Source organism: Lepisosteus platostomus, chromosome 11 (genome assembly GCF_059453375.1).
Source record: "Lepisosteus platostomus isolate fLepPlt1 chromosome 11, fLepPlt1.hap1, whole genome shotgun sequence".
Taxonomy (NCBI): domain Eukaryota; kingdom Metazoa; phylum Chordata; class Actinopteri; order Semionotiformes; family Lepisosteidae; genus Lepisosteus; species Lepisosteus platostomus.
The window spans coordinates 38715129-38742556 of NC_142621.1; the positions used below are offsets into that span (position 1 = coordinate 38715129).

Genomic DNA, 27428 nt, shown 5'->3' on the forward strand with positions numbered 1-27428 from the left:
AATTACTCTTAATTTCACATTTTAACAGTAAAATAGCAATAACACAGTAGGATTGCCAATAACATTGCATTACTAAGCAATCATATTTTTTAGAGGGTTTGTTTATAATCGTTATTTTCAGCTTAAGTCTCATTGAGCTGTAAAACGGATACAAAAACTAATTAATGGATAACCACTTAATGTAATTATGAAATGTGAACCATGCTTTAAATCACTCTTCCTTAGTTAAGGCATTCTGGCTTTCCATTGCTAATCCATTTAGATTATCTGAATAGAAGAGTGTTTTTTAACCCTAGACCACTTTAGAACCAGCTAAATTGTTGAAGTTAATTATGCCATACTTGTGTATGGGGAATTAACCTATTGGACCTTTGTTGGACAAAGAACCATTGCACCTGAGTTTGGACATCATTAATTGTTTTGGAAATAAGGAACATTTAATCAATTGAGGAGAGTGAAGAGAGCTTTGTTATCTATGTTTATTGGCAACAATATATTCACAGCGGGGTAAGTTTAAGGCTTTGTACAGAAACATGTCAAAAACATGCTAAAAGAGTTAAATTAAATGTAGTTCAATTAGAGAGATCAATTCGTTTAATTAGGTCAGTTGAAACGAAATTCATAAGACTGTGATCATCCAGTATTGTTAAAGTGTATTTGCTTAATACTGAAAGCTGTACTCTAAGAGATTATTCTTGGCTGGGAATGTTTAGAAAATCATAACTTTTTTCAAATACATATAGCTCATTTAATTAGGTTGTTAAGAGGTGAGATTTGCTTTACAGTCTTATTATACAGAATGTGCCTGTGCTATATGGTTCTCATTACTGTGCAGTGAACAAATATTGGATATTGGATAAAAATGATAATTTTCCAGTACACATTATTCCTTTCAGAGCACATTGTCAGTTATTGTGTATTTTTATAACTGAATGCTACTATGATACATTGAAATTCAGACCTCTTTTGAAAGAGCATTTAGTTCTATTTCCCTCCTACACCTTTTTCTCAAATATTTTTTGTAAAACTTGTCTCATTTTCCATTCTTTTCAACCTTTCAATTATAAACATCTACAAAATCATTATTATTGGTATTCATTTTAAAATACACACTTGTTAACAGAGTCAGAAGGAGGTTGTAGAGTTGTACGTAGGTTTTGAGTAATCTGGTTATGTTAAAATTTAATAAACCCCAGCTGAAAATGTAACAACTCAACTCTAAATATAATTGTAAACCTAATCACTAACTCTTATGTCAGCAAAATGTTTTCATCGGTAGAATATTAATGACATAGGGGGGGAAATTAAATTAATAGTGTACATTATTTTTATTGGAGTTTGTATCATTACCTCAATACTACAGTGGCATATTTATAGAAATCATATTGTTGTCCTGTTTCTGAACCCCTGTCCAGATTGTTTAAATTGGTTTAAATTGTCACTGTGTAGCAGCACAGTGGTGCAGTGGTTCGCGTTGCTGCTTCATGGCACTGGGTCCCTGGGTCCAATTCTGGACCTTGGGTGCTGTCTGCATGCAGCTGGTATGTTCTCCCAGTGTTTTCATGGGTTTCCTCACGGTGCTCCTACTGTATCTCTTTCCTCAGTCAAAAGACATACTGGTAGATTAATTGGCTTCAGGCAAAATTGGCCCTAGTGTGAGTGACTGCATGTCTGTATGTGCCTTACTATGGAAAGGCATCCCATCCAGGGTGTATCCTTGCACCCGTTGCTTGCTGGGATAAGATCCATATTCCCCATGACCCTAAACTGGTTGAAGCATTTATAAAACAGATAGATGTCTTTACCCAAAAGATATGGATTTCTACACAAGGACAAGCAATGTTTTTTGTCCCAGCAAATAAAGTTCTAGTTTTAACGCCACTGATGTTCAGTAAATCCAGCCTGAGCCCTCTGTATCACAGATTGACTTTTGATATTTCTTTTCTTCACCTAAAATGCGAAACAATTAATTTATGATGCCAAATGCATGACATCTGTCATCACTATTTTCTTTAGCATTACACCTTCACTGGCAAAAGATATTGAAGTAACACATAGGCAAACCCGATATTACATGTCAATGTCTCCTTGGTGCCAAAGCAGAGATGCTGCCATTCCAAAGAATAAATTAATATCAGTTGCCATTCACGTTTCCCCTGTATTTGTTGGAGAAGTACCAACTTCAGCCTACTTCAGGAGGGAAGTGTTTTTAATGTACTGTACCGAGTATCAGAAGAAACTTATAACATTCACAAAACTAAAGAAAATCACATTCATTTAGTAGTGGGTGCATTGACTTACTGATATTTTATTGAACAGACATGGTTGTAAATTAATTATACTGATTAAGACTTTACATTTTCAGTGTTGATAAGCAGGGGGTCTACTCTGAAAGTAAAGGTTTAGAGGCATGGCTAGACATACACACAGTTAGTATACAAGTGCTTAGCATGTGCAACATGCTGCTGTCTTGTGGGTGTCTGCTCGTGTTGTAGAGTATGTGCCTGTTTAGGACCATGTTGTCCTGTATCATGTCACTAGCCAACCTGATGGTATTCCTTAAGTGAACACACAAGGAGAGATTCAAAATTAAGCAGATATAACAAAATAATTGGTAAGTCTAAATAAAAAAGTAAGCAGTTGTTGTATGAATCTCATGTATGTGAATTGTATTGCTGAAATCACATCAGGATTGGCCTGAGGGAAGGACAGAAAGTAAGAAATCAAGATTTAATTTAGAATGATGCAGTCAGGTTGCTATCAGTCAGTGTTACTGGATGCATGTAGCAACTAGATCATTGTCCATCATATTTTGACTTCTGTTGAGATCTGCTGTACATAAAAATTAGCATATCATTCATCACATCTCTGCCACACAAATTGACTTGGGGTGGTCTACACAAAACCTTTATTGATCACTAATAACAACTACACTCCACTGCTGATGGCACCATGATGTACTGTACCAATGGTACAAAGGAATTGTTTGCTTGATAAACATTGATTCCTGTCTGTTTTTCAACAGGATTGACATTCAACTGCTTAAATAGCCACATCACCAGTGCCCAATCTGACATGAATTTCTGACATGACTTGAGTGTCAAGGTCAGTCATAAAAAAATCATTGAATTAAAATTAAGACAAATCTTATCAATACCTTAAATCCATATATTGTGTCTTTCTAAAATATCTGCATAGTGATCTTTTTTTTCTGATGAGTATATTACAATTACAAATGTATGTTAAATATTTTTTATGCTTGCTTGTCATTGATCAGAATTTCTTTGTCAGCTTGCAAAATGGACAAGTAATAAAGCAAAAGGTCTTTGTCCTTGGATTATCTATAACTTAAATGTATTCCCTTTACAGATCTAGTGTAAGATAATTGGAAATAATACAGTAATATTTTCATCCAGAGGTCACACTCTTGCTGTGAAGAGCTGTTTCATGTCCTGCATTTTCTTCAAATGTTTAAAAACAGCAACAGAATATGGCCTACGTCCATTTGTGGCCATTTGTTGGCATTAGTATAGAAAGTGCCATGTACTGTAACAGATGATATTGCCATTAATAGTTTGAGTTAGAGTGGCACAAGAACCTTTGGGATGAGACAATTCATTCTTTCCATTTCCTTATCCAAAGTGTCACATCGTAAGGGCATCCTTCCACTTGTGCTAACCAGATGTTCTCACAACATTGACGGACAGATACTGCACCTCAATAGCACAGTAACACACCACAACGTCAAAACTGATTTTTCAGCTGCCTTTTAGTGTTGGTGTAAAGCTTTTCCAGAACTCAGATGTTGTTTTTTGCAGAGAAGGATGTATGAACTTTTGGAATGATCAGATTAAATGGGAAATGCTTGACTTGAAAGGATGTCCTATCGGACCTTGAAAAGACAACGTGAGTGTATTACAAATACAATTGATTCAAACATTTACAGGTATGTTTCATAACTAATACATTTAATCTTCAGCAATGCATTTAATATAATGTAAAATCTACTCTACTGTTCATACATGAAATCATGATGTAACCATTTTAATAATAACTATAAAATAATTCAAGAGAAGTTTCTATGGGCTATTTTTTAAAATAATTATTAATACTATTAATATTAATACTATATAACAATTCTATAATAATGTTTGTAGTTCAGTATTAAGAGACTGCATTGTGGAGACAGTAGTGAAATAATACAGCTCATTACATATCTTTGAGAAACCCATAGAGGTGATAGGTATTGGTGCATTATTTGCAAAATACTTTTCATGGATCTCATAAGATACAAAACCCTGAAATGTCACCTCATTGCATGGAAAAGGCAACTGCTTTATAATTTTACAGGAATTTTGCTCTATTTTCAAAGAGACTTGGGGGCTGGAATGTTTAAATTATGGGCCATTACCTAAGAATAGTGAAAGTGATATAGGCATATTTATGATCTGATTAATTTAATCAAATGGAAAAAGTGAGTTCTTATAAAGCTAGCATTGTACTTCTTAATGTACTTTAAATTAACTTTGTTCTATAATTGCGAAGAACAGAACATGCTTGTCTGATTATGAGGCAAAAGAATAAATTTGAGATAAAGTAAATTCAGTTGATGGGTAGTTGAGGTAATGATCTGTATTTAATCCCTATATTTTGTAGCTGTCCTAAAGTGATTACACATTGTCAGCAACAAAAGATAAAGATCAAAATATCACTATAGAAAAGTAAGATTAATACATACAAAAACTCCCTAGTCTCATTTCTTTCACAAAATGGAAGTTTTGCCCTGCAAAACACATTGTAATTAATCAATTTGTTTTTCATTTAGAGGTCAACAAATCAAAGCATCATCTGCAGCAGTAGCAGGTGGCCAAGGAGGTGACAGGGACTTGATTAAATGAATCTAGAATATGTTGAAATTGTATGAAGGGCTTATACTGGCCCCTGCTGACAAGTTATGGTACAACTTTGGTTCTTAAGTAGGCTTCCTTCTGCCTTTGAAGAGGCTTCACACATTCCCTCTGGGTCAGCTTTCCGATGTAGAAAGCTGCATGTTTCCCTAGCGAAATCAGATCTGTGCTCCAGAACACGTGTTGATTGAACTAACTTTTGACCTTTAGAAGGTTAAGAAAAGGTGAGGACTTTTGAAGCTAGCATACAGCAGTGTATCCCAACATTTTTCAGCCTAAGACTTTAATGAAAGCATGTATACTGTATACATCTGCGAGTGTGTCTCTGCTGAAACATTATGTGTTTCATTTTTAGAAAGCTAAATAAGCAGTCCTGACAAATGAGTGGGTAAATCAAAACAAGAAAATAAACCCCAAATAATACAAGCCTAATTAAGTCCTAGTTAGCAATAAAAGGCAAACAAAAAGCTTCAGATGTGGAGGCTAATAAAAGCAACTATTCTTTTTATCATCTTACACAAACCACAGTTTGATCCTTGCTAGCAGAAGATAGTCTCAGTATAACGTTAGACATGTAGAACACAAGTATTGCTTAGTTAAGTCAATTAATGAAAGCTATAAATTGTTTAACCTGGCATTTTGTTTTTCTCCAAATGTTCATTTTGGAAAACAGCACAGTGGTGTTTGTTGAGGACGATTTTTATTATCCCAACATAAAATTGTTGGGATAATGCAGGCTTTAAACAAAATTCAATTTTATTTAAAGTCTGCATCAAAAGTAAACTTTGACCAGGCCACCATGTATTTTTTTAGTGAATTGTCTCTGGAACTCGTGCAGCAAGTTGTCAAATTACTGGGGTTCCTATTGTCTTGCTGGAGCAGATCCCATCTCAGTTGTAAATTAAAGTTTTCTTACGGAGTCAGATTTAGGATGTTTTTTAAGGTCTTTTATTATGGATAACTAAACACTTCAATTCAGTTACCTATAAAACAGTTTGGAGTCAGGATGGAAATATTAAAACTATGTGGTCAATTACATAATTAGATTTCACTATGCAACCAACAGCTCTTGTGGAACAAAACACAGAGGCCACCAGACTCTATGTATAAGGTTTAATACGTGTTTCTTCTGTTTCCTAGGTCTACCACTGCCACTAAATGTTTACAGATGTTAAATGGTTGGACAGGTTTTAAGGATGGTTACTTCAAATCCTTTTTATGACCCACTTGGCTAATTCAGTGATATCAGTTCCTTCTGCTGTGAAAACCTATTGTTTCAATTAACCATTTTGTTCTAGTATGATTTCTTCTAGTGCAGCTTCCACCACTGTGCTGCAGCATACCACTTGGAAATCCATTTGATTCACAAATCATCATTTAAAGTTTAATGAAATCTGAAATCAGCCTTTATATTTGATGTTATTTCTAACATAACCATGAGATATTAACTTTTATTTATACAGTGCCTTTCCAAACCAAGGCACGTTGTATTTAGTGAAAAAAGAGAGACAAAATACAATGAAAATTATAACACATGCAGGATAAACTATAAAGCAATAAGACACTGACCCTAGTAAAAGGGTGAGTTTAACGCTTAGATTTGAAAATAATCTAATAATTTGTCTCTCGTAGAGTAAGAGGAAGGACATTCCATAACAAAGTAGCAAAAAAAGTCCACAATTTAGTCCAAGTTACTAGCTTTATCTGAATGGAGCCTACGGAAGGGAGTGTAAACATGAAGAAGTTCAGAGATGTATGATGGAGATTATTTATTTAAAGCCTTATAAGTCAGTAACAAGATCTTATATGAAATACAATTATATTAAGACTTTACAGGCAACCAAAATAGAAATTTAAGTGTAGGAGTGATATGCTGACAGGGTCTGATGTGAGTTAGTAGTCCAGCTGCAGGGTATTGGACAGTGCAGCTTACTGAGGAAATAGTAAAGGGGACAAAGAAGCAGAAAGCCTCGATATTATGTATGAGTAAAGCACTTGGCATCGGACATTCATAGAAATTGCCTAATGTGGGCAACATTTATAAGGGGAATAAGAAAAAAAACTTTTTTTTTTTCACATGTGGTCAAGAGACAGGAGAGGAATAAGTGTGACTCCTAGGTTCCTGACTGCAGCTGACGTGTGAATGGGGAAACCATCCACCATTTCTGTGAGGTTCTCCAGCTTTAACAGCTGATATTTGCTGCCCACCAGTAATATTTCTATTTTGTCACTGTTAAGCTTCAAGGAATTTGATGTCAACCAGAACTTGATGTCATGTAGAAAAAAGATAAGTGATGGAGGAAATAAATCTGAGAATCATCTACGTAACAGTGAAACTGAAGACCATGTTTGCGTAGAATCTGACCGAGAGAAAGCATACAAATAATAAAAAGCAATGGGCACAAGACTGAACCCTGTTTGCACACTGTGATTGACTGAGGTTATGAGGGATTTATTTTAATAAAATATTTATTTTATTACCAAGGGAAACAAAGTTTTGCCTGCTGGTCAGATGAGAGCAGAACCAGTTAAAAACACTACCATTGATAGACAAGAACATTCCATGTTTTTCTCAACACAATTCCCTAAAACCAAAGAATATTTAAAATGTACATTTTCTGCTGCAACACAATACATTTTTCTTATGGGTTCTTCTAGAACCAGCAGAATACCTTAACACACATTTGTTTGGGATAAATTCTGTTTAAAAACTCTGTTTACTGGGAAGAAACCATGATGTATTTTTTCTTTTTAAAATGCATTTCCCAGCTGTTGGCCTGATATAAACAGGAATACAGGAGATCCTAAATAAGACCACTGAAGAACTTCAGCCAAGAGACCTCTTCATGGCTTTCACTCATCTCTTCTGACTAGTCTGGGTATCACTCTTCCTACGAAGCACGGAAAATGTCTCAGAAATGAGACAGATGCTTTTCAAAGATATCTTGTGGAGGCTATCCACATTCCCAGGAGGTCGTCTTTCCTCTGGAGAATGTAGCAGGTGTCACCAGTGTAAGTGGATCTTCAGTCTGGGAGACTGCTGTCTAAACCATGTCTAGTCCAAGATAAGGTCATTGGTCAAGGTGAAGCGCTTCTTCTATAATATCCAATAGCAGCTCAGCAACTGTTTCTTTACATTCTGGAAGCAGGTACAAATATTACCTCTGTTCCTTCCAATACAACACCATATGTTATTGCGAGCATTGCAAACAAAACATATTTTTGTATTGTTATCTCGCATAAAAATGTTATCTCGCATTATAAAATATATTAAATTGGCAGCAATGCACTAATAAAATGAACATTTTATATATACTTTATCTGTATATTTAAAACTGTTTGAGAATGTATTTAGGAGATACAGCTTAGTAAAGGGTCTCATTTTGTCCTTGTGAATTACTTCAGCCTGGTGTTATTTTTAAGAATGGTTAGTTCAATCTAACTGACTATCCATATCAGTGATGTGCTATAATGGGAGTTTTACAAATATCTGTGGCTTTCCCAAAACATTGGATTTTCTTTTGCGTATTTGCAGAATGTTGCTATTTAGACTTAAAACAGACAAGTAAATGCAGAAACACCTCCTTGCTATTAATTTATTTATACTTGTTTTGTATGAATGTACTTTGGATATCCGTTAACACTGGGTGTCATTACTTTTACAGAACAAAACACATATTGGCCCTTTGTCATATCGATAATACATAAGAAGCAGAATATGCAGGAATGATATAGAACCTGGAAATCTTAAGACACATGTTTTACTTCACAAGAAGTGTTAAGAGACAGACCCTCCCTTCTACAGCCATAGAACACTGTGAGAAAGAGCAGCTGATGAGCATGTGGGTGCCTTGGAATGCTGGGGAAAATCACCCAACACCTGTTATTCAAGCATCACTCTATTAATGTTTCGTGAATGCATCACTGTTATTTAGAAGCACTTCATGGCCATATGCGAAGTAGTTGATTTTAATTTTGGACTGACTTTATATTAAGGACACTGGACACTGTGACTATTACTAATTTTGGAATTGTAGCGATTATTTTGTGAATAATGTACTGTAACTAGTCAGTATATTTCATTCATTTTGATACAAATGTATCATGGGATAGAAATGGAAAAAGTCATGTGAAAATACCCTGCAAAAAACATCACAAAAGAAGTGATGCAATGTTTTTTTTTTCATTTTTTCTAACGAAAAGATACATTCAATTAAATTGCAATAGTGTGCATTACAGTGCTTATAAGATTCTGACAGTTGGTAAGAACAGTCTCCAGTAAAAACTGGAATCTGAACATTCATACAAAAGTCACTAGGCAATGGCTTTTAAAACATTTGTGATACAATTTGGTACTTATTGCCAATGTTTTTAAGATCCTCTTGTATCATGCTTTTATTTCCTAGCAGCTCACCTGTGTTACTTAAGAACAGATTTTAATATTTTTCTTTACTCATCCCAGACATTGTCTTTGTAACCATATAGTAAAGGAAAATATTAAAATATGGGTTTATATAAGGAAGCAGTTATTTAAAATTAAAATCCAAATGAAACTCAAACTAGCCAAGTGGGATACCACATAATTAAAAGACGCCTAACATTTTAACTTATTTTTGTCACGTTGCATTGATAAGAGGATCCCCTAAGTGATTTAAATCACTATTACTATCCGCCCACCATACAGGACTATTACGCTTTCTTTCACGTTTATTTTTACATACACACCTCTAAAAGGCCATAAAGGCCTATTTAGTTTTGAAAAGATGCTACAGAACACTTAACATGTGATTGACATTATATCCCTAATCTGTTTAGAAACAGATGCAGACTTATTGAGGCTTATGTGTAAATGTCACTCGTTTCAAATTATTAACGTTCTAAATAAAGCTCAATTGAATCAGGATTGCTGGTAATAATTATAACCGTTTGCTTTGCTCCTTGTTCAGTATTCATGCACTAGGATAACAACAAATCAGCAGTTTTACAAAGTGCTGAATTGATTTTTGACTTCTATTACTAGGTTACTCGAATAATTGGATCAACCCCTCCTATCCCTTTTCTATTATTGCTAGTGTTAAGACCATTATTACATTAAAAATCATACCAAAAGAACATTTTTTCTTAATGTTGACTTTAGAGATGGATGATTTATACTTTTTGCTTTACAGAGTACAAAGAGACAGAGGACACATTTAAAAAAAAAATATATTGACACAGAGCATGTTTTTTATAATGACAACAAGATTGTTTTTTTCTAAATCTTTTCAGTGAAACAATATGAAAATAATTTCCCTAATTTAGGTAAAGGAGTGTTAAACCAAGATGAACTTTCATTCGATAAGCACTGTAAGCATCCAAATCCTCTATGAAATTAAATATATAGTATATTTAATATATAGTATACTATATGCACCTATCACAAATGTATATCTGTCCCAATCCAGCAGTCAGTTAAACCATCATGTTGCATGTGTCAGTAGTTCTTAGGTAGAAGATTCCTATAGTAAGACCTGGGTGTATCTAATTGGAGATACAAATCCTATTTTTTGTGTTTGTACTTTCTCATGTGTGATGCTACTGTAGCCGCAATCTCTGTGTTCTTCTTGTTCTGGCCAAAATAGTCAATGAAGTCACCATTAGGGCCAACAAGGTACATGATAATGGTATGGTCCACCTAAAAATAAAAAAGTGAATTGTGTTAACAATGAAACAAATATTACAAAGTTATTAGTCTGTGAATTCCCTGTTTCATTTTAGTATTCATACTATACGTAAATCTGTCCAGCCATTGCAATATAGTATATCTTAATGATTAATTAACCTAGATATTTTTTTTGTCTTTTATATTGGTTTGTGAGTTATCAGAAGTACTGTTAGAAGGCAATAATCAGAAATACATTTTTACTGACAATGAACTGTAAAACCATATGACATTCTGTGAATGTTTAATGTCCATAAGCCTTTCAATACCCAGAACCTTCAGAATATGGCACTTTTGCTTAAGCTCTGTGGCTGAGTTGAGAATGTTTGTATAAATGAGCCAGCTTTACATCTAAAGAGAACTTACAATGTAATCATTGTCTTCATCTTTTGGTCCTTGACTGTAATAAACTCTATAGGCCCTGGACACTTTCTCCACCTGTTCATTTGTCCCAGTCAGTCCAATCAGCTTTGGAGAAAATTCTGAAATATGTAAATATATAAAACAAAGGACTGTGAACAATTAATCTTTCAATGTTCCTGTTTCACAGAAATAATGCTATGTAATGCAAGACATGGAACTGTATATTAAAAAATATTTAGAAGTGATATTGATCAATTGATGTAATAATAATAATGCATATTAAAATGATTGCCCACCAATGAATTACGTCTGCTATTAACTATGGGTAAAACCAGAGTGTGTCTAAGGACTAAATTTAAGAACATGTACTCGCAAAGATAGCACATCCTGAGAAGGAACAGTAAAAATAGAATGAGAGTAACTATAGAGACTTCACACGTATAGAAAAACAAGTATCTATAAATTATACATTATTATATATATTATTATAAATGTAAAAATGTAAAAGGAGATAAAATAAGAGGTAAAGCAAAATTGAAACAACAGTGCAGACATATGTGTGCCACACTGATGAATCCCAAAAGGGGTAAAACTGCATTGCACCTGCTGTCTTGAGTCTCTTGACTGTCTTATGTGTTCTCAATTTGTTTTTCAACCGTCTTAAAATTTGAAAATAAAAAGGGTATGACCTACAACAGGGTCATCCAACTCACATCCTAGGAAGTTGGTGTGTCTTCAGTTTTGCTTTCCAACTCAGCTCGTCTCTAAAACAGTTTGATATTGGCTTAAATGGGCCAGTGAACCATCTTCTCCCAGATCTTCCAATTATTACAGCTTTTAAAGAAAGCCAAGCTCTGCAAACACAATGGCAATGGACCATCCCGCATGATGACCGTTGTAATCCAGAATCAAATTGAATAAACAGAAACACTTGCCCTTTACATATCTTGATATTGCTTCGGGTGTATCCCTTTCTGGATCAATCGTGATGAAGAGGGGAGTTAAATTTGGAAGTGTGGGTATTCTATCTGGAAAAAGACAAAAATGAATCAATTCTCTCAACTTAAATGGAAACACAGGTCTGCCCCTTTAAAAGTACAGGAAGCAACTTGAAGAATGGATATCTAGTGCCATCTAGTGACGCAGCAATGAATTTCTTTTCTAGGTTGAGTTTCATCAAAGCACTCAAACTTTCAGCTACACAGTTAATTTGCTTGTATTGTATAGCCTTTTTTTCATCTTCTAAAACTTATGACTCCTTATTAATTTTATGAGTAACAATATCAAACACCACAATTAAATAATCCAGCTTTAACTGCATACATCTCAATATACTTTCTTTCATCACTGAATATATTGTTTACAGTATATTGTGTACAAAACAACTTTTACAAATATAATAATAGATTTACATAACATTCTGGACATTCTTAAAAAGCAAACATTTTTATCAATGATCAATGATGTCTACCAAAGCTAAAGCATACATTACTTTACAGTGCTCTACAAGTCTTTACAAGTCTTCTGATAATCTTTAATTCTCCCAGAAAAACAACCTGAGCTAAACCACCAATCAGACTAATGAAACTACTTAAAAGCTTGGCCTGAATCAAAACCAAAAATATTTATCCACCTCTCCAGTTGTAAATTGCAGAATTGCCTGGTGGAAACTTTTGGTTATATAGAGATATCTTGATTTTAAGCAATGGAAATTTGCTAACACATATTAGATCTGGCTTTTTTTTTTATTTGGGTCATTTTCTTTGTAATGAGGCCTAAACCAATAGAGAAAACCTCTCTAAGCCTTTGGAACTTAAGGAACATATGCTAAAGTCCCTCCTTCATGTAGACCAAACTAGAAAAAAGCTCACAAAGTCTTGGAATCTTTAAAGCTTCCTTGCACTGTTTTACCTATTTCATCAACCACTTCAATCATCTTCTCTAGCTCATCAGGGCAGATGTCTGGGCAGTGGGTGAAGCCAAAGTAAATGAGAATCCACTGGCCAAAGAAATCTTCACTATTCTTTGGCTTCTGGTTGTGGTCAATGAGGGAGAAGGGACCTCCAAGAGCTGGTTTTCCCAAAGATTTTGTCCTTTCCCGTTCAATCACTGTAGAGAACAACAACAATCACCAGTTAATTTCTCAGACTATCTACCCAACCATTTTTGGACTGATTCATCCAATTCATGTGTCATGCAAGAGCCGAAGCCTATCCTGGCAAGCAGTTGGAGTAAGGTAGGATACACCCTGGACAGAACACCAGTGCTTTGCAGGGCACAGACAGACACAGGCACACACACTCACACCTAAGGCCAATTTTCCCAGAAGCCAATTAACCTGTATGTCTTTAGACTGTAAGAAGAAACCAGAGCATTAAGAAGAAAACCCATGTGAATAAGGGGAGAACACACAAACTCCACACATATGGACCCCAGGTCCAGAATTGAACCCAACACTACGAGACAGTAATGCTAACCACTGTGGCACTGTGCTGACATTTTCTCAACTAAACCTAAGTAAATCAGTAAACACCAATTTTACAACATGATACATGTCTATTATGGTCATTCGCTGATTCAATACTCATCAATGGTGCATCACGTGAAAGCCTCCTAGGCTTCACTGTCATTAAAGGAGATAGTAATATAAATATATATATTATATATATATATTATATAATATATTATTATATATAATAACCAGCCATTTTGCATAAAATGACTTTCAAATAAAATTTTAGTTTAATTCCCACATAATACTAAAAATGTATCCTTGTTCATCAAAGGGAGAAATAATCTCATTGTTTTTGTTTTCATGATAAAACATGAATTTAAAGATTTACTTAAAATTGAAGAAAACAATTTGTGGGTAAAATATTAAACGCCACTTGTAGAACCCTCATATTATCATGCATCACTTGAAATGAGAGAAAAGCATGTAATGAATTGAATTTAAATGAACTGGACTGAATTAAACTTTACTGCCCCCAAAGCAAATTTGTCTTTCACATCAAGAGCTCATAAACATAAAACAAATATAACAATAATACATTACAACAACTGTACAATACAAAAACAACATTTAACCACATCGTTCAATCACAAATCAATCCAATACCATAAGAATAAAAACAAACAATTTGCTGGTAAAGTGTCTAAAACAATAACAATAAAATCCCTACCTGCAAACAATCTTTTCATTGTTCAACAATTGAATGCTTTTTGGTATGAATGAAGTAAATGCTTACTCTCCCAGAGGGTAGGAGAGTATATTCTAAAAAGAGAGGACGAGAGGGGTCATCTATGATTTAAGATGCAAGACTAATAATATGTCACTCTGTTAGACATGTTATTGAGTCCAAGGATGTGCTGGTAATCTTGTTCAGAATGGACAAAGCACCTTTCCAACCCTGAATACAAAAGGTTAGAATGCTCAGAATCTCATTAAAATTAAGTCAAATATACAGAATTTCACTTACATATATTGCACTACACCCTACTTTTGTGTGGCTTGTCATGTCTGTGCAGTAAAAAAAAATGATATTCTAATTTTGACTTACTTTCCTCTTTTTCTTTTTTGAAGTATTTCATTCCAGCCAGAAGCACTCCACCAGATGCAAATGTTACTGCTAAAGATTTCCATGTAACAGGCTACTGGAAAGAAACAAGTTTATTTTTTGACATCAAGAACACTGCATTGATTTAAACATGACCCATCCAAATTAATTTTCTTAAAGTTTCATCAGGAAAAGATGTAACAGGAGCCACAATATGTATCTTATTTAAAAGTCCACTTCACATGTTTTCATATGGGATAAGGTCACTTAAGTTGCAATATGCTAATGAATGTGTTAGCAAAAGTAAATACCCATCAACAGAATATCACACTGCATCATTAAAAAGCCCAATTGTCTAAAACATATTTGATTTTATATCAATTTGATCTAAAATCAAATACGTTGATCTGTTGATTCCATCCTTCCATCCATTACTGCTTTACAGGTTGTGGGACAGCTGGAGCCTATCCCGGCAAGCAATGAGTATGAGGAACACCAGTGCACGAAATGGCATGGAAGACACTCACACCACAGCCAATTTTCACAGAAGCCATTTAACAGACCAGTAGGCCTTTGGACTGTGGGAGCAAACCCCCATAAACAAGAGGAGAACATGCAGATAGAACCCTAGGAATCGAACCTAGGGCCCCAGCACTGCAAGTCAGCAATGCTAACTACTGCGCCACTGTGCCACCCTTTCAGTTGATACCAAATAGTTCATTTCAAATATGTAGCAGCATGATTTTGTAATATCTGTCCCTGATGACGTTACAAGACTTCAAAGAAAGACGTATTAAAGACTTGAAAACACCCTGAAAAAAGGTCAATTAATAAGAACTGAACATAACATAAATAAGTATATAATAAGCTCTTACCCCAGACTTTTTGTTTGATTTATCTCCTGATTGGGGAGGTGGAGGCATAGACGTGAATGTACGCGAACATTGTAGGGATTTAAGTTCTGCCTTGCGCGCGGGAGTGCGGATAAATGTCACCTACACCAAAAGGAACAATTTATTTTTAAAAGACAATTACACTGCATATATTCGCAAACATAAATCTTACCAGATTGTGCAGCTGTAACCAAGGCACGTATCATGAAATGAAACACGACAACTGTACATAATGTACTTTGGGGATTTGAAAAGGTCTCGTTAGTCAGAAACTAAAACTTATATAAGTTAACTAAGAGACACTGTTAAATTGTTTGCATTGCTTATAGATCATTATTTTGTTATAGCCCCAAAACCTGACATACCGATTTATGGAATCCCTGTAACGAAAAGGCAGGCAAGACGTTCCTCCTTGTTGCACACTGAAACGTGTACAGAATATGAGTGTGGAAACCCGTCTGTAAAACACACTTATTTAACCATCGCAACTGTGAAGACAGGTGAGTGCTACCTGACACAAGTAACGCCATGATACTGTTCTGACCTTCCTGTACTTTTCCTGTGTAGGACGGAAATACTACCGTCAGTCAGTAGTGACAGTAGTAAAAAGCAAACTACTTAATAAATCGTTCCGTTTCTTCACGGTGCCTTTTTTTTTTTGATTACACAAATTAAAATACTGTAATTATTGTTGTGTAATTTTCGGAAGCATCAATAGAGGTAGATTAGAGGAGAACATGAAAATGTATAGTGTACATAAAAAGAAAAGAAACCTTAGAGATAAGCTCTCTTAAAGGAAGTCGCGTCATCCTGAATGTGATGTTGTAATTTAAATGCTGTTTAGGGGGAAAACAAAACAATAAATTCACTGTAAATTCATGTTTAAATTTAAATGGCAATTCCGTAATAGATCCGTAAACGAAGGCCGATTTTTCAGGTAAGTCCAGAAAAGTTTTAAAATATAACTGAATCATGATCGTATTGTATGTGATCTGACAGGGTGAAAATACCTGTGCAGTTAAAAATATACAGGCTAACTAACAATGTTAGTAACAGGGGTTGTGCCATGGACCTGTTTTTTAAGTGGCCTTAAAAAGATCACACTCGCCAGTATTAAGAAATACAGTATTTTAAAAGAAATGCGTCAGCAATGTAATTTAGATGCAGGTTTGATACCAAAAGTTCCTAGTGGTAGCAAAATATAGTATACATAACCAAGTTTTCTCCTGTTTAGGTGTTTATTTTCCAACCTCACGGCTGCCTTCAAACATACTAATGCTTTAAGCGATCCTAGCTGTGAAATAATAATAGAAGTAGGGAAGTGGAATTTACGAGGCTAAAGTTCGCTTCTTATTCGCGTTTTTCGTTCCACCTTAAATGCTGCTGTGATGTTCGACGATCTTCTGTCAAACTTTACCATTTTAACAAGCAGGAAATTAAAACTCTAAGCTTCAAAGTAAGACACTGTTCTTAATCGGATAATATTTCCTGTATATTCTCTCATTTAGAAATCTGTTCTGCAGCACATTTCAATTCGAGTAAATAGAAATGAAACATTTTATTTACGCATAGTGAAATTAATTAAGGAGAAGCCCATGCTTTGATACAAAGAGAACAAAGATTTGGCCATGAGCAGGACCAAATTTATAAAATAAGTATTGTTACGTCAACGCAATATACTGTACAGTATTTTAAACGGGCGAGGGACGACTAGCTCGTACAAAAGACGTTTTAACGACGAAAAATGTTATTCTTTGATTTGCATGATTCATTGTTTTGTATCTACCCTATGGTGATTAAGGTCACACTATTCAGGTAGGCATTTCATGACTAATGTCTTATTTATCAGGAGATACTTTTTATAATATATAATAATATATTAAAATAATTTTATATAAATAATATATAAATAATTTTATAATATTACATATTATATCTGAGTAATGTATAATGTACCAATTATATGCTCTCTAAAGGCACCAAACATGGGGATTTCTTTTATTTTTATAGATTGTGGACAACAAGTGGTAGATTACCAAACAACATAAGCACAAAAATGGATGACGGCAAACAACCCTTGTTTACTTTTGGAGTGATTGCAGATATCCAATATGCTGATATTGGAGATGGCTTCAACTTTCTTCACACTAGGAAACGGTATTACAGAAACAGCCTCACCTTACTGCGTAGAGCCAGTCAAAAGTGGAGGTCAGAAGCTGTCCAGCCTAGCTTTATTCTCCAACTTGGGGACATCATTGATGGGTTCAACAAACAGAATGATGCATCAGAAAAGGCTCTTCAGACGGTCATAAATGAGCTTCAGCAATGCAATATTGAAATTCATCACATATGGGGCAACCATGAGTTTTATAACTTCAGCAGAGATGATCTAATAAACTCTGTGTTGAACAGCAAAACCTTGGAAGATGCATCTAATAAACAAATTGTGGAAAACAGTACGGAGCCAAGCTATTCATACCACTTCAGCCCTGCTCCGAATTTCCGATTTGTGCTGCTTGATGCCTATGATTTAAGTCTTCTGGGAAGAAAAGAACCAAGTCAAAAGTATTGCCAGTCACTTCAGATAATACAAGAACACAACAAAAATGAAAATCTCAACCATCCACCAGGTAATCGAGTTCACTTCCCTTACATTACTGTTTTAAGTCAGTGTTTTTGGATGTATACTTAAATGTGAGGAGTTTCACATGGAAATGCAACAAATAGAACCTATTGCACTAATTAGAATGTAATTGGAAGCACTGAAACATACCTCACAGAGGAGTTGATGATGATTAGAATATTAGTGGATATGCAGCTTTCAGGAGAGATGGAAAAGATGGTAAAGCTGGAGGTGAAGAATATCATGGAAGCTAAAATAAATAAAAAGGGTAAATGACAGGATTATAGGAGCAAAAGAACAGGACGGAGCAAAATAAAGGATATCTGAGGAACATTTTAGATAAAGGAGAAAAGGTTTAATTGACTTTCACTTACAGCAGGTCAGGTGTTTAGTAAAGAAAAAAATATCAATATGCCACAAGATGAGAAAAGGAATGGTTCCATAGATATTATTTTATCATCCTGCATAAGTATTGTATTTTCAAGGTAGGCCAATGAATTGTTAGAAACCGTAAAATAAGTAATACATGTTTGTTTTTACTGAAGTACAGTATGTATTTGTCCTCATATTGTTATTTCTCTTGCCGTAGGGTATGCAGGAATGGAGGCACGGTTTGTTCAGTTCAATGGAGGATTTAGTAATGCCCAGCTTGAATGGCTTGATAAAGTTCTCACCTTCTCAGACAACAACATGGAAAAAGTTACAGTCATTAGTAAGTGTAACTATCAACCTGCATGCTTTAGTGTGAAGCAAATTAAAGTGGTGCACAGTCAGATGCTGCCTCTGCTGGATAATTTTGTCTTCTGGACTGAGGTTTCTAATGTTCAGAAATGTTTCTTGCAATCCAAAATTCAATTACACTTTTGTTTTTACATACAGGTCATCTACCGATACATCCAGGGGCTACCGACCCCATCTGTCTGGCATGGAACTATGAGGAAGTTCTTTCCATCTTGCATTCTCACAAAAGTGTCGTGTGCTTCATGGCTGGGCATGACCATGATGGTGGCTACTTCCTAGATGAATCTGGAGTGCACCATCTTACTTTTGAAGGGGTGATTGAAACACCACCAGACAGTGATGCGTTTGGCACAGTGTACGTATATGAAGACAGAATGATTTTAAAGGGGAATGGGAGGGTTTTAAAGAGAGTTCTTATGTACCCATGACTGCAGTTCACTCATAAAGCATCATGTTTCTATCTTCTGCTGTTAAGTCATAATTCAGATGCTATTATTCTGAAAAAGAAGATTCATTTGCAATGAAAAAGGAACAGCTGACTAATGAGCATAATGAAGAGCAAAGACAATGTAGGACTGAAACAAGGACTCCTAGATCTGCAGTACAGTACAACATGATCTCAAGCACCTAATTGTCTCTGCCTGCAGGGTACAAATCACTTTGTGAATGGATTACGTTTCAGGAAAATGAAAATGAAATGCTGTATACAAAAATAATAGATTAAACTGTTATGTTGTCAACTAGTTATACATATTCCTACATGGGACTAATCAGATCTAGTCCTCTTTCATCGTTGTTATTATGGGAAGGTTATCAACTACAATCTGTCAACCGAATTTTTTAGTGTAGTTTAGGAAAGCCTCTACCGTGCTTCTTAGCGGCCTCTTGTGGTGAATAAAGGTTTCTATCGAATCAAAAATAAACACAATTGCTAATGCCCTGCAGACTATCACAGAGTTTACATTATTACATTAGGATGCAGATGTTTTATATTTTCTATTTATAGTGAAGATAGAAAAAGAGTATTTTATTTAATTTATTATACTTTAATTTTCCTCTAAATACTGTGGAATTGTGTTCATGTTCCTGTAAAGTGGTTAAGTGGAAAATAAAGTTTTAAAGTGAATAATATGAGAACATATAATCTGTTTCCTTAACATTTTTATTACAGACAAAACAGATTTTAGCAAATGATTGTAACTGACAATACATCAGAATGTCTAACATAAAAAGGGACAATTCTATGGGGCTGATTGCTAGGCTGGAAACTACATGGTTGGTTTGGCTATCAGTGTGCCTTTTATGAATTAATTATTTATTTATTAAATAATGCAATATTTTATGAATACTGCAACATCCTCGATGTTGGTTTACATGTTATTTTGGAACCTGAAGAAATCATAAAAAGCGTTTAACTTCACAAAACAAAACTGCTATTATTGTTGTTGTTCAAATTTGCATAATCACTTTAAATTCTTTCAGAAACACTTTTAATGTTTGCTTGATTAAAAAAAAATAAGTGTCTGTTCATGGTTAACCTAAACTTATGTAATGCCACCTTTCTGCTCGTGGTATTTACTTATTTCTGATTTTAAACTGGTAGGCTTAGATCAGGGGTCTGAAACTGATCCTGAAGAAACCCAGCTGAGTTGGAAATATACGTAGCCTGTAAATAGTAAATTTCTAAATGCAGTCACTTGTACATTTAAGAATGAGCATATAGTCTTATTTTCATTTTTGATATGTCTTTGTCTGAAAAATACGTTCTTGTTAATTTTGATAATATGATTCCCAGCAGTTTAGCAAATCAAGACAAGTAACTTGGGAAAACAAAATTAATATGTCATGTTTGTTTTTCTTCTGATGCTTTTGTTATTAAATTATAGTGCTTGGATGCTTAAGGCATGTTATTTGTCTCAAGTCACCCTTGGAAAATGTGTCATTTGCTATACTTTTAGATAACCAAAAATACCCCAACAGTGTTATATATACTATGTGGTTAAGTTACAGAAGGTCTTCCAGCTCTTTTAGGTGTGTTAGTTGCCAGTATATGTCCAACATTAGCCATGTTTTGAGCAATATGGTTTTAAATTAAATTACTATTCAAGAAATACAATTAAGGTCTAAAAGGTCTGGTAAAACTTAGATTTTATTAAATGCTATATTTTAGGTCAAAAGTATTTCTACAAAGGTCCTGTTGACAACTTTGATACTGAATTAGTGCTGTTCTTTTAGTTCATTATATAAGGAATCCCCAAAGATTTCTTCAGTTCAAATTTCTTGACTTCACAAAGTTCAAAGGCTTTTTGTAGAGAAAAATTCTAAATACATTAAGGATAAACCTAACTGTGTAATGCAGTGAGACAAAATATACTTCATGTATGTATTCTACAATCAAACAGGTATCACGTTTGAATTATCTTATTAACTTTTGATGCAAAAATGCAAATTGGATTTACTGTGTACGTCAGGTTATTTACAAACATATTCAGTAATTGTAAACATTGGAACATATTCAGTGGTATTATAAACACAGGTTTATCTTAATATTCTTTCTTGTAATTTACAGTGCGGTTTTACAATGTGAGGGCCAGGAGGACCTCAGCTCCTTGTTGATGTAGTAGTACAGCCATGTCACCAAAGGGAAAGCTGTGATTCCCACAGCAGTGGAAACTCTTAAGGCTCCAACTGAATTCCTGAAATAGAAAACAAATAGCTGGATATGCTGAACCTATTTTAAAATGACTTTTATTGGGCTGGATGAAAACATTACCCAATGTTGTACATTTTAAAAACAGTCAATCGAAAAAGTCAATCTAAAACTTCTGCAATTTCATTTTGACTTCAGTGTCATTAGAAGGAAGCCCAAATTATTACGTATCTCATCACTAAACTATAATTTGACATTGTAGAAAGGAAGTACGATATGTCCCATTTTAGTTTTCAAAAGTTAAGGAACAAGTAAACGTTTATTCCATGCCGAAAAGAGAAGAAAATAAACATAATGTTTCGGCTGTGGAGCCTTGGGTTTCTTCTCTTTTCGGCATGGAATAAACCTTTAGCCTACACATGCTGACACAGCTACCTACTTAAATATAAAAGTATACAATATAAGTAAAAATCTACTTTTTCTATGATTCTTGCCTCTGTTTTTATTAAGAAAATATGGATAAAGAAACAACTTTTGATTGTTTTGAATTCCTTGAATTCCTTTTAACAGCTATTTTAATATAGGAGAGTAAAGTAAAAAAGGTTTTAACCTTCGGTTAAAGAAATAGATTTAGATGCATTACAGTACCTTTAGATAAAATGAACTGTAAAATGAAGAAACTGCATTAGAATATCTATTAGAGTGTAAACATTGTATATTTTAATCACATTTCTCACCAATGAATAAAACAAGAGGAAAAACTCACCTTCCTGAATGACGACACAGGATCAGCCATACCACGATTAATACTAATCCAGAGAACTCTCTTAGAGAACAGCAAAAAAAATGATACAGTGATCAACTAAGGTGAGAGAGATTAAAACCAAGTGAAGTGTAACAATACTTCCAAAAATAAAAGTAAAGGGTGATTACATCAATGGTGTATATAACTATACTTAAGATTACATTCAATTCTTTTTTTTCTTGACCAATATAACTGACATGTTTAATTATATTTTCTTGATAGTTGTGTTTTCAGAACAGATGCCAATCCATTAGGATTTACTAAATAAAACTAAGGAATCAATTATAAAATCAGTCTTTAATATTAATTGCTCAAACCTATGCCAGAGTTTACCTATGGATAGAAAAGTGACAATTACCTTCCTTCTTCTTTCTGGAAGATATTTTCAGCTTTACTTTTATACAAGGACCATCCCAACATGGCAGCTACAGCAGCACAAATAAGCATATGAAGATCAGATAGTCTCCTCCAGATTAATACCTCTGAAAAACAACACATTCATCTTGATTTTGCAAAGTTACTGAGCTACATAACATAGGAGGGACTGGATCAGCTTTCATGACATAAAAACAGATATCAGGATAGAGTCATACCTGTAATTGGAGGCTTAAGGCTTATCAGAAAACACAAAGAAGCTGGGATTGAATATGCAACCTGTAAATACAAACGCATTTATAATATTGGAAGTCAGGAAATAAAAACAGTAACATTTTCCAAATACAGCCAGCAGGTGTCGCTCGATGTTTTTCAGAGTCCATTCAAGATGCATTTGAAGATACGCACTGGTAGAGTTCGTATGCTTTCTCTGAAGTGAAGAATTTAGTTTTATACTTCGTACTACAGTGTACTGTTTAGGACTCACCATCCATATGCCAGCATCGGGGTCATTGATCTGGAATAATCAAAAATAATTAAATTGATGTTCTGTCTAGTTTGAAAGAGCAACAATGATAAAAAAAATAGTTTTAAAAGTGTTTTTTTAAAACAAAAAACGTTTATGCCATGAGAGAAACAATACGTTTGTGGATGTTGGGTTATCCATACCGCATATTGCTCAAAATACATAAAATGCATTCAGTGTTTGAGAACGATGACATCGAATTCCTTAAGTATGACAGTGTTGAAATATATGTGCTTATGACTTCTAAATTCTAAAACAATTTTATTTTGTCACCAAAACGTAACCAGCCTCAGTACTATTTATTAATATAAACAGCATACACACACCCATAAAGATATAAAAGAGTTTAAACAAATATATAAAAACAACTGCACTTTAATTTCCAAAACCAGTCACATTTGTCTTTAGTACGGTACTTGCCTGCACATATGCCGCTAAAGCAAAGAAAAAAAACATACACAAATTGCAGCTTCTCCATAATACTTGAAAACACTCCGAAGACCCGCTTTTTGTTTTTCCGTTTTTTGTTAATTCGTGTTTCTTGCTCATTTTATTTATTTTCTTCAGTACTTTGCTCAGAGAAAAGAAACTGCCATTATTGAGTTTGAGTCAGATCACATGGACATTTGCAATGCAGTTTGGGAATTATAGTTCCATTAGCGTAGCTACAGAGCACAAATTAATAGTATTGTACTGTACATTGTGCATTGTGCATTAAGCGAAAGCACAAAGTTTAAAATTTTGGTAGATCTTGTGAGAATACTGTAGTAAACTGTTGTTATCTACTGTTAACAAACATTTAAATAAATGCGTATTTATCGAGGTACAGAAGAAAAGATCTGGACATATGTCTTTAGAGGAACAATAAAGAATATTAAAATGCTGTTATGTTGCTGTTATTGTAACTGTTCTCCAGTTATACTAGTTGGTCATGCACCTGCCATACTACCATGTTACTCTGGCAGACATAAAACCTCAGTGATCCGGACAATGAGCCAGGTCTTGCTCACTGCCATCATAAAAGTGAACTGTGCCTCCACAGGTCCACTCAGCCATTTAAAAAGCTGACTGTTGCAACCAGTCTTCTATCTTCCTGATCTATTCCCATGCCGCAAGGAGGTCTGGAGGTGATGCAGGAGTTCTTCCTCCACCTCTCCTCCACTCCAGCAGGGTCGAGGGGCCTGCCTAGTGCCTTTCATCTCTGTATGAATTTTCTGCTGCCTGTTTTTCTTTGCTCCCCAGTTACATCTTCCTCCTGTATCGGGAGTCTGTTTACTGTCAGCTGGCTCCTGGAAGACACTGGTGGTCCTGTGCTTCGCTTTTATTGCCCTTCTACTGACTTGCCTGTTCAGTTTGAATTGTCATCCTGTAATCCCACTCTGACACCACTAACATTATTGTAACACTGCTCAGCATCTATGCAAGTCCTGAAGATAAAGGATATCTTCTGACTCCAAAAGGGTGGTGTGCTTTTTATTTATCTGAAAGAGGCAGCTCAGACAATTGACTGCACCAACACACGCCCCACAGACTGACACTAACTGCATTAACTCTCTCTCTCTCTCTCTCTCTCTCTCAATTCAATTCAAGGTGCTTTATTAGCATGACCGATGGGTACAATCAGTGTTGCCAAAGCAAATAAAAATAATAAAATTAACATAGAACAAAACAAAAAGTAGAAGTAAAATAAAATCTACAGACATGTTACAGACATTTACAACAAAGACATATTATATAATATTGACATATACCGTAGGCGGCTGGAGCATTAGTGGGAGACGGACTCACTGTTCCTCAGGCTGTGACAGGAGATCACATACTGGGCTGCCAGATCAACTGAGTTCCCTCCTCCCTCTCCCAGTAGGATTGGGACCTGTTGTGGTTTTGGCTCTCTCTCTCTCTAAAAGGGGCCCTTATTATACCCCCAAGGACTGTGGTGATGTGACAGTGTGGGGAATCTCACACTGACGGTCATAAGCAACCACACCTACTGAACACAGTTATGGGCATTCTCCTCTCAGAAGAGTCATGCTTATAATAAAGAAACATTCCAACATGTAAGAGTCAAAACATCACGCCATAGACATATAGGGATAGAGGCATTATTAATATATATTTACATATACTACATCTTTACCTAGGCAATATGGCCTCTTGGTACGCTATTTATGGATATGTAGACATACTACAGTACACTTCTATAAAGGCTTTTCTAGTCAATAATGCCGCAGTAAGAAATATAAGATCATATATTGGCCATATACAATTTCTTGTATTAGGAATTTGTCTTTTCAATATACCCCAACTTGCTCTCCGTGAGACACACAGACAGGGAGAGAAGCTTGGGGTCAGAGTGCAGGCTCAGCCATTTATACAGTGACCTTGGAGCAGTTGGGGTTAAGGGCCTTGCTTAGGGGCCCAATGGGGTAGGATTTTTCTGCAGGCTGAAGGATACAAACCGGCAACCTTCTAGCCACAGGCGCAGATCCTTAACCACAGAGCCACTGCACCGCCCTAAGAAAGGTACACATATTCTCCACTACACACACTACTCCACTACTCATCAATACTTTATAGTATTTAGAGAACAAATTTGTATTTACAATGACCCAGAGAGTACTCCTTTTTACAACATGGCATTTGTGTTTCTATCTCTCCTGTCTCCTAGTCTCCAATTCCCTTCTGCTTCAGGACCTCCTGAGACAGAAGGTCAAACTACAGTTCAATAATGATAATGTGGACATGTTGAAAATAAATGAAAGTTCTTACAGCTGCTGTAACTCACAGATACTAACCACTACTTAGCACTGCAGGTCCTACTGTAAGTCACACTCCACATTCACACACTTGCCTGTTCAGTCTGAATTGTCATCCTGTAATCCCACTCTGACACAACCTAAAATCCCCAAATCCCCAAAAGGAATAAACAACTACAGGGACCCCAACCCCCAAACGGCTACTATTTATAGCAGTCCAGTTCTTTTGTTTTATATTGCAGCTATTATAGCTGCTTTGATTTATGTCAAACGTAAGGGCATAAAGGTAGTATTTAATTTTTGTATACGAAAATCTCCAAGTAATTATTCTACATTCAGCACTAAAATCATATTAGGTTGCAGAACTGCCATTTTTGGGTGGGGGAGGAGAGTATAGCCAAATCCTTGCATAATTTGAAAATATGTAACTTAGATTGAACAACGGCTTTACTATTCATAAAGTGGGACTAACTACAACTCGCACCGCAAATTTTATGCCTAGTGTGTCTTGGCTCCTTTTAATTCAGGGCTTTCATTTATAGCACTAGGAGTGGTCTGGTGATTACTGTGGAATGGGAAATACTCGGACTTTATCAGACTTTATTGCTTTATTGTGGATTTTGAGGCGCTGTCAGACTACGTAGGCGGAAATTGACGGGCTGGTCACATACAGTACTTCAACCGAGTACTGTATTGTGTAGTGCTGGTTTCTCAAGCTAGTTGTCTCGTGATTGCTCAATGGTTCAAAACTGAATAGTAGTTTATTATATAAATTGTATTCTGCTATGTTGAGTTTCGTAGCTAGGTGTCCTGCGAGACTTTGAAGGGTTTTAGACTGAAGCGGTGTAGTGCTATATTGAGTTCTGTAGCTAGGTGTCCCTGCCTGTGAAGGGTGAAGCCACTCACTGCATTGCAGCCTCAGTGCTGCTGCTGGAATCAAACACAACAATGGCGACTCCCAGCCCCAGCACCAACTCAACAACCTCTTCCAGCAACAACAGCAATAACGCAGGATCTACATCTACATCACATCAGCACCAGTCCCAGTCTCAACACATAACAACCGTGAGCAGCATGCAGGGTAAGCGCCAGAAAACAAAAAGTCCGTAAACGTTTTTATTTTATCAGAATAATTGGAGAACATGATTGGTGAAAGTCTCACTGTGTACTCTAGTAATGCTGCACCGTAGCGATGCAGTTTGCATTTCCTTATCGCCACTGTCTGTAGGCCTCTCTATGTTTAGGAAGCTTTTAATTTACCTCTCCGTGGCATTTCTAAAATCCAGAAGATTGCGAGATCGAGACGTGTTAGACATCGTGTTAAATCACTTTACAGATCTGGATTTCTATGGGGCGGTTTTCACTGAATGATTTTTATGGCCAAAGGCCTAAATAGTCTAGTTTTATACGGATTTTTAAATTATATTTTTCATTTCTTTTAAAATTCAGTTCCATTTTTTTACATTGCAAATGTGAAAGGTTAAACTCAGGGATACCGCTAGAAAGCTGCAGTGACCTGCTCAATTAAATG

The 27428-nt window shown here is 35.3% G+C and overlaps 4 protein-coding genes across 7 annotated transcripts in view; 2 read left to right on the forward strand and 2 right to left on the reverse strand.

Annotated features, from left to right (window-relative positions):
- Positions 1-8485: 8485 nt before the first annotated feature.
- sco1 (synthesis of cytochrome C oxidase 1) lies at positions 8486-15991 on the reverse strand. The gene is made up of 7 exons (XM_088599593.1): positions 15787-15991; positions 15404-15523; positions 14532-14622; positions 12883-13080; positions 11907-11999; positions 10975-11090; positions 8486-10581 (listed from the first exon to the last, which is right to left on the reverse strand). Exons 1-7 carry the CDS (start codon positions 15949-15951, stop codon positions 10447-10449), a joined length of 918 nt encoding a protein of 305 aa, XP_088455719.1. The 5' UTR covers positions 15952-15991; the 3' UTR covers positions 8486-10446.
- Positions 15992-16110: 119 nt separating this feature from the next.
- Positions 16111-19929, forward strand: adprm (ADP-ribose/CDP-alcohol diphosphatase, manganese dependent). Its single transcript, XM_088599592.1, has 4 exons — positions 16111-16358; positions 17432-18051; positions 18634-18756; positions 18924-19929. The coding sequence occupies exons 1-4, from the start codon at positions 16300-16302 to the stop codon at positions 19211-19213; spliced, it is 1092 nt and encodes a 363-aa protein (XP_088455718.1). The 5' UTR covers positions 16111-16299; the 3' UTR covers positions 19214-19929.
- Positions 19930-20916: 987 nt separating this feature from the next.
- tmem220 (transmembrane protein 220) lies at positions 20917-24546 on the reverse strand. The gene is made up of 6 exons (XM_088599594.1): positions 23562-24546; positions 23103-23132; positions 22834-22894; positions 22599-22722; positions 22202-22261; positions 20917-21481 (listed from the first exon to the last, which is right to left on the reverse strand). The coding sequence occupies exons 1-6, from the start codon at positions 23688-23690 to the stop codon at positions 21349-21351; spliced, it is 537 nt and encodes a 178-aa protein (XP_088455720.1). The 5' UTR covers positions 23691-24546; the 3' UTR covers positions 20917-21348.
- Positions 24547-26521: 1975 nt separating this feature from the next.
- map2k4a (mitogen-activated protein kinase kinase 4a) overlaps positions 26522-27428 on the forward strand; it is a 42925-nt gene continuing 42018 nt past the window's right edge. Inside the window, exon 1 of one of the 4 annotated variants that reach the window (XM_088599611.1) lies at positions 26522-26978. In XM_088599611.1, the coding sequence (XP_088455737.1) occupies positions 26846-26978 (133 nt within the window). In that variant the 5' untranslated portion in view covers positions 26522-26845. The remainder of the gene's footprint in view (positions 26979-27428) is intronic. The other 3 variants (XM_088599613.1, XM_088599612.1, XM_088599615.1) reach the window with 3 other exon arrangements.

Excerpts from the sequence above, each read along its gene's own strand:
- sco1 (XM_088599593.1), bottom strand. The coding sequence starts at position 15,951 with ATGGCGTTACTTGTGTCAGGTAGCACTCACCTGTCTTCACAGTTGCGA. Across the intron at positions 13,081-14,531 it reads CAAAAAAGAAAAAGAGGAAA|TGATTGAACGGGAAAGGACA; the intron begins GTAAGTCAAAAT and ends TGTTCTCTACAG. Across the intron at positions 11,091-11,906 it reads AATATCAAGATATGTAAAGG|AATTTTCTCCAAAGCTGATT; the intron begins GCAAGTGTTTCT and ends TACATATTTCAG.
- adprm (XM_088599592.1), top strand. The coding sequence starts at position 16,300 with ATGTTTAAATTTAAATGGCAATTCCGTAATAGATCCGTAAACGAAGGC. Across the intron at positions 16,359-17,431 it reads AACGAAGGCCGATTTTTCAG|ATTGTGGACAACAAGTGGTA; the intron begins GTAAGTCCAGAA and ends TTATTTTTATAG. Across the intron at positions 18,757-18,923 it reads GGAAAAAGTTACAGTCATTA|GTCATCTACCGATACATCCA; the intron begins GTAAGTGTAACT and ends TTTTACATACAG.
- tmem220 (XM_088599594.1), bottom strand. The coding sequence starts at position 23,690 with ATGAGCAAGAAACACGAATTAACAAAAAACGGAAAAACAAAAAGCGGG. Across the intron at positions 22,723-22,833 it reads CCTTAAGCCTCCAATTACAG|AGGTATTAATCTGGAGGAGA; the intron begins GTATGACTCTAT and ends GTTGTTTTTCAG. Across the intron at positions 22,262-22,598 it reads TTCCAGAAAGAAGAAGGAAG|AGAGTTCTCTGGATTAGTAT; the intron begins GTAATTGTCACT and ends CTGTTCTCTAAG.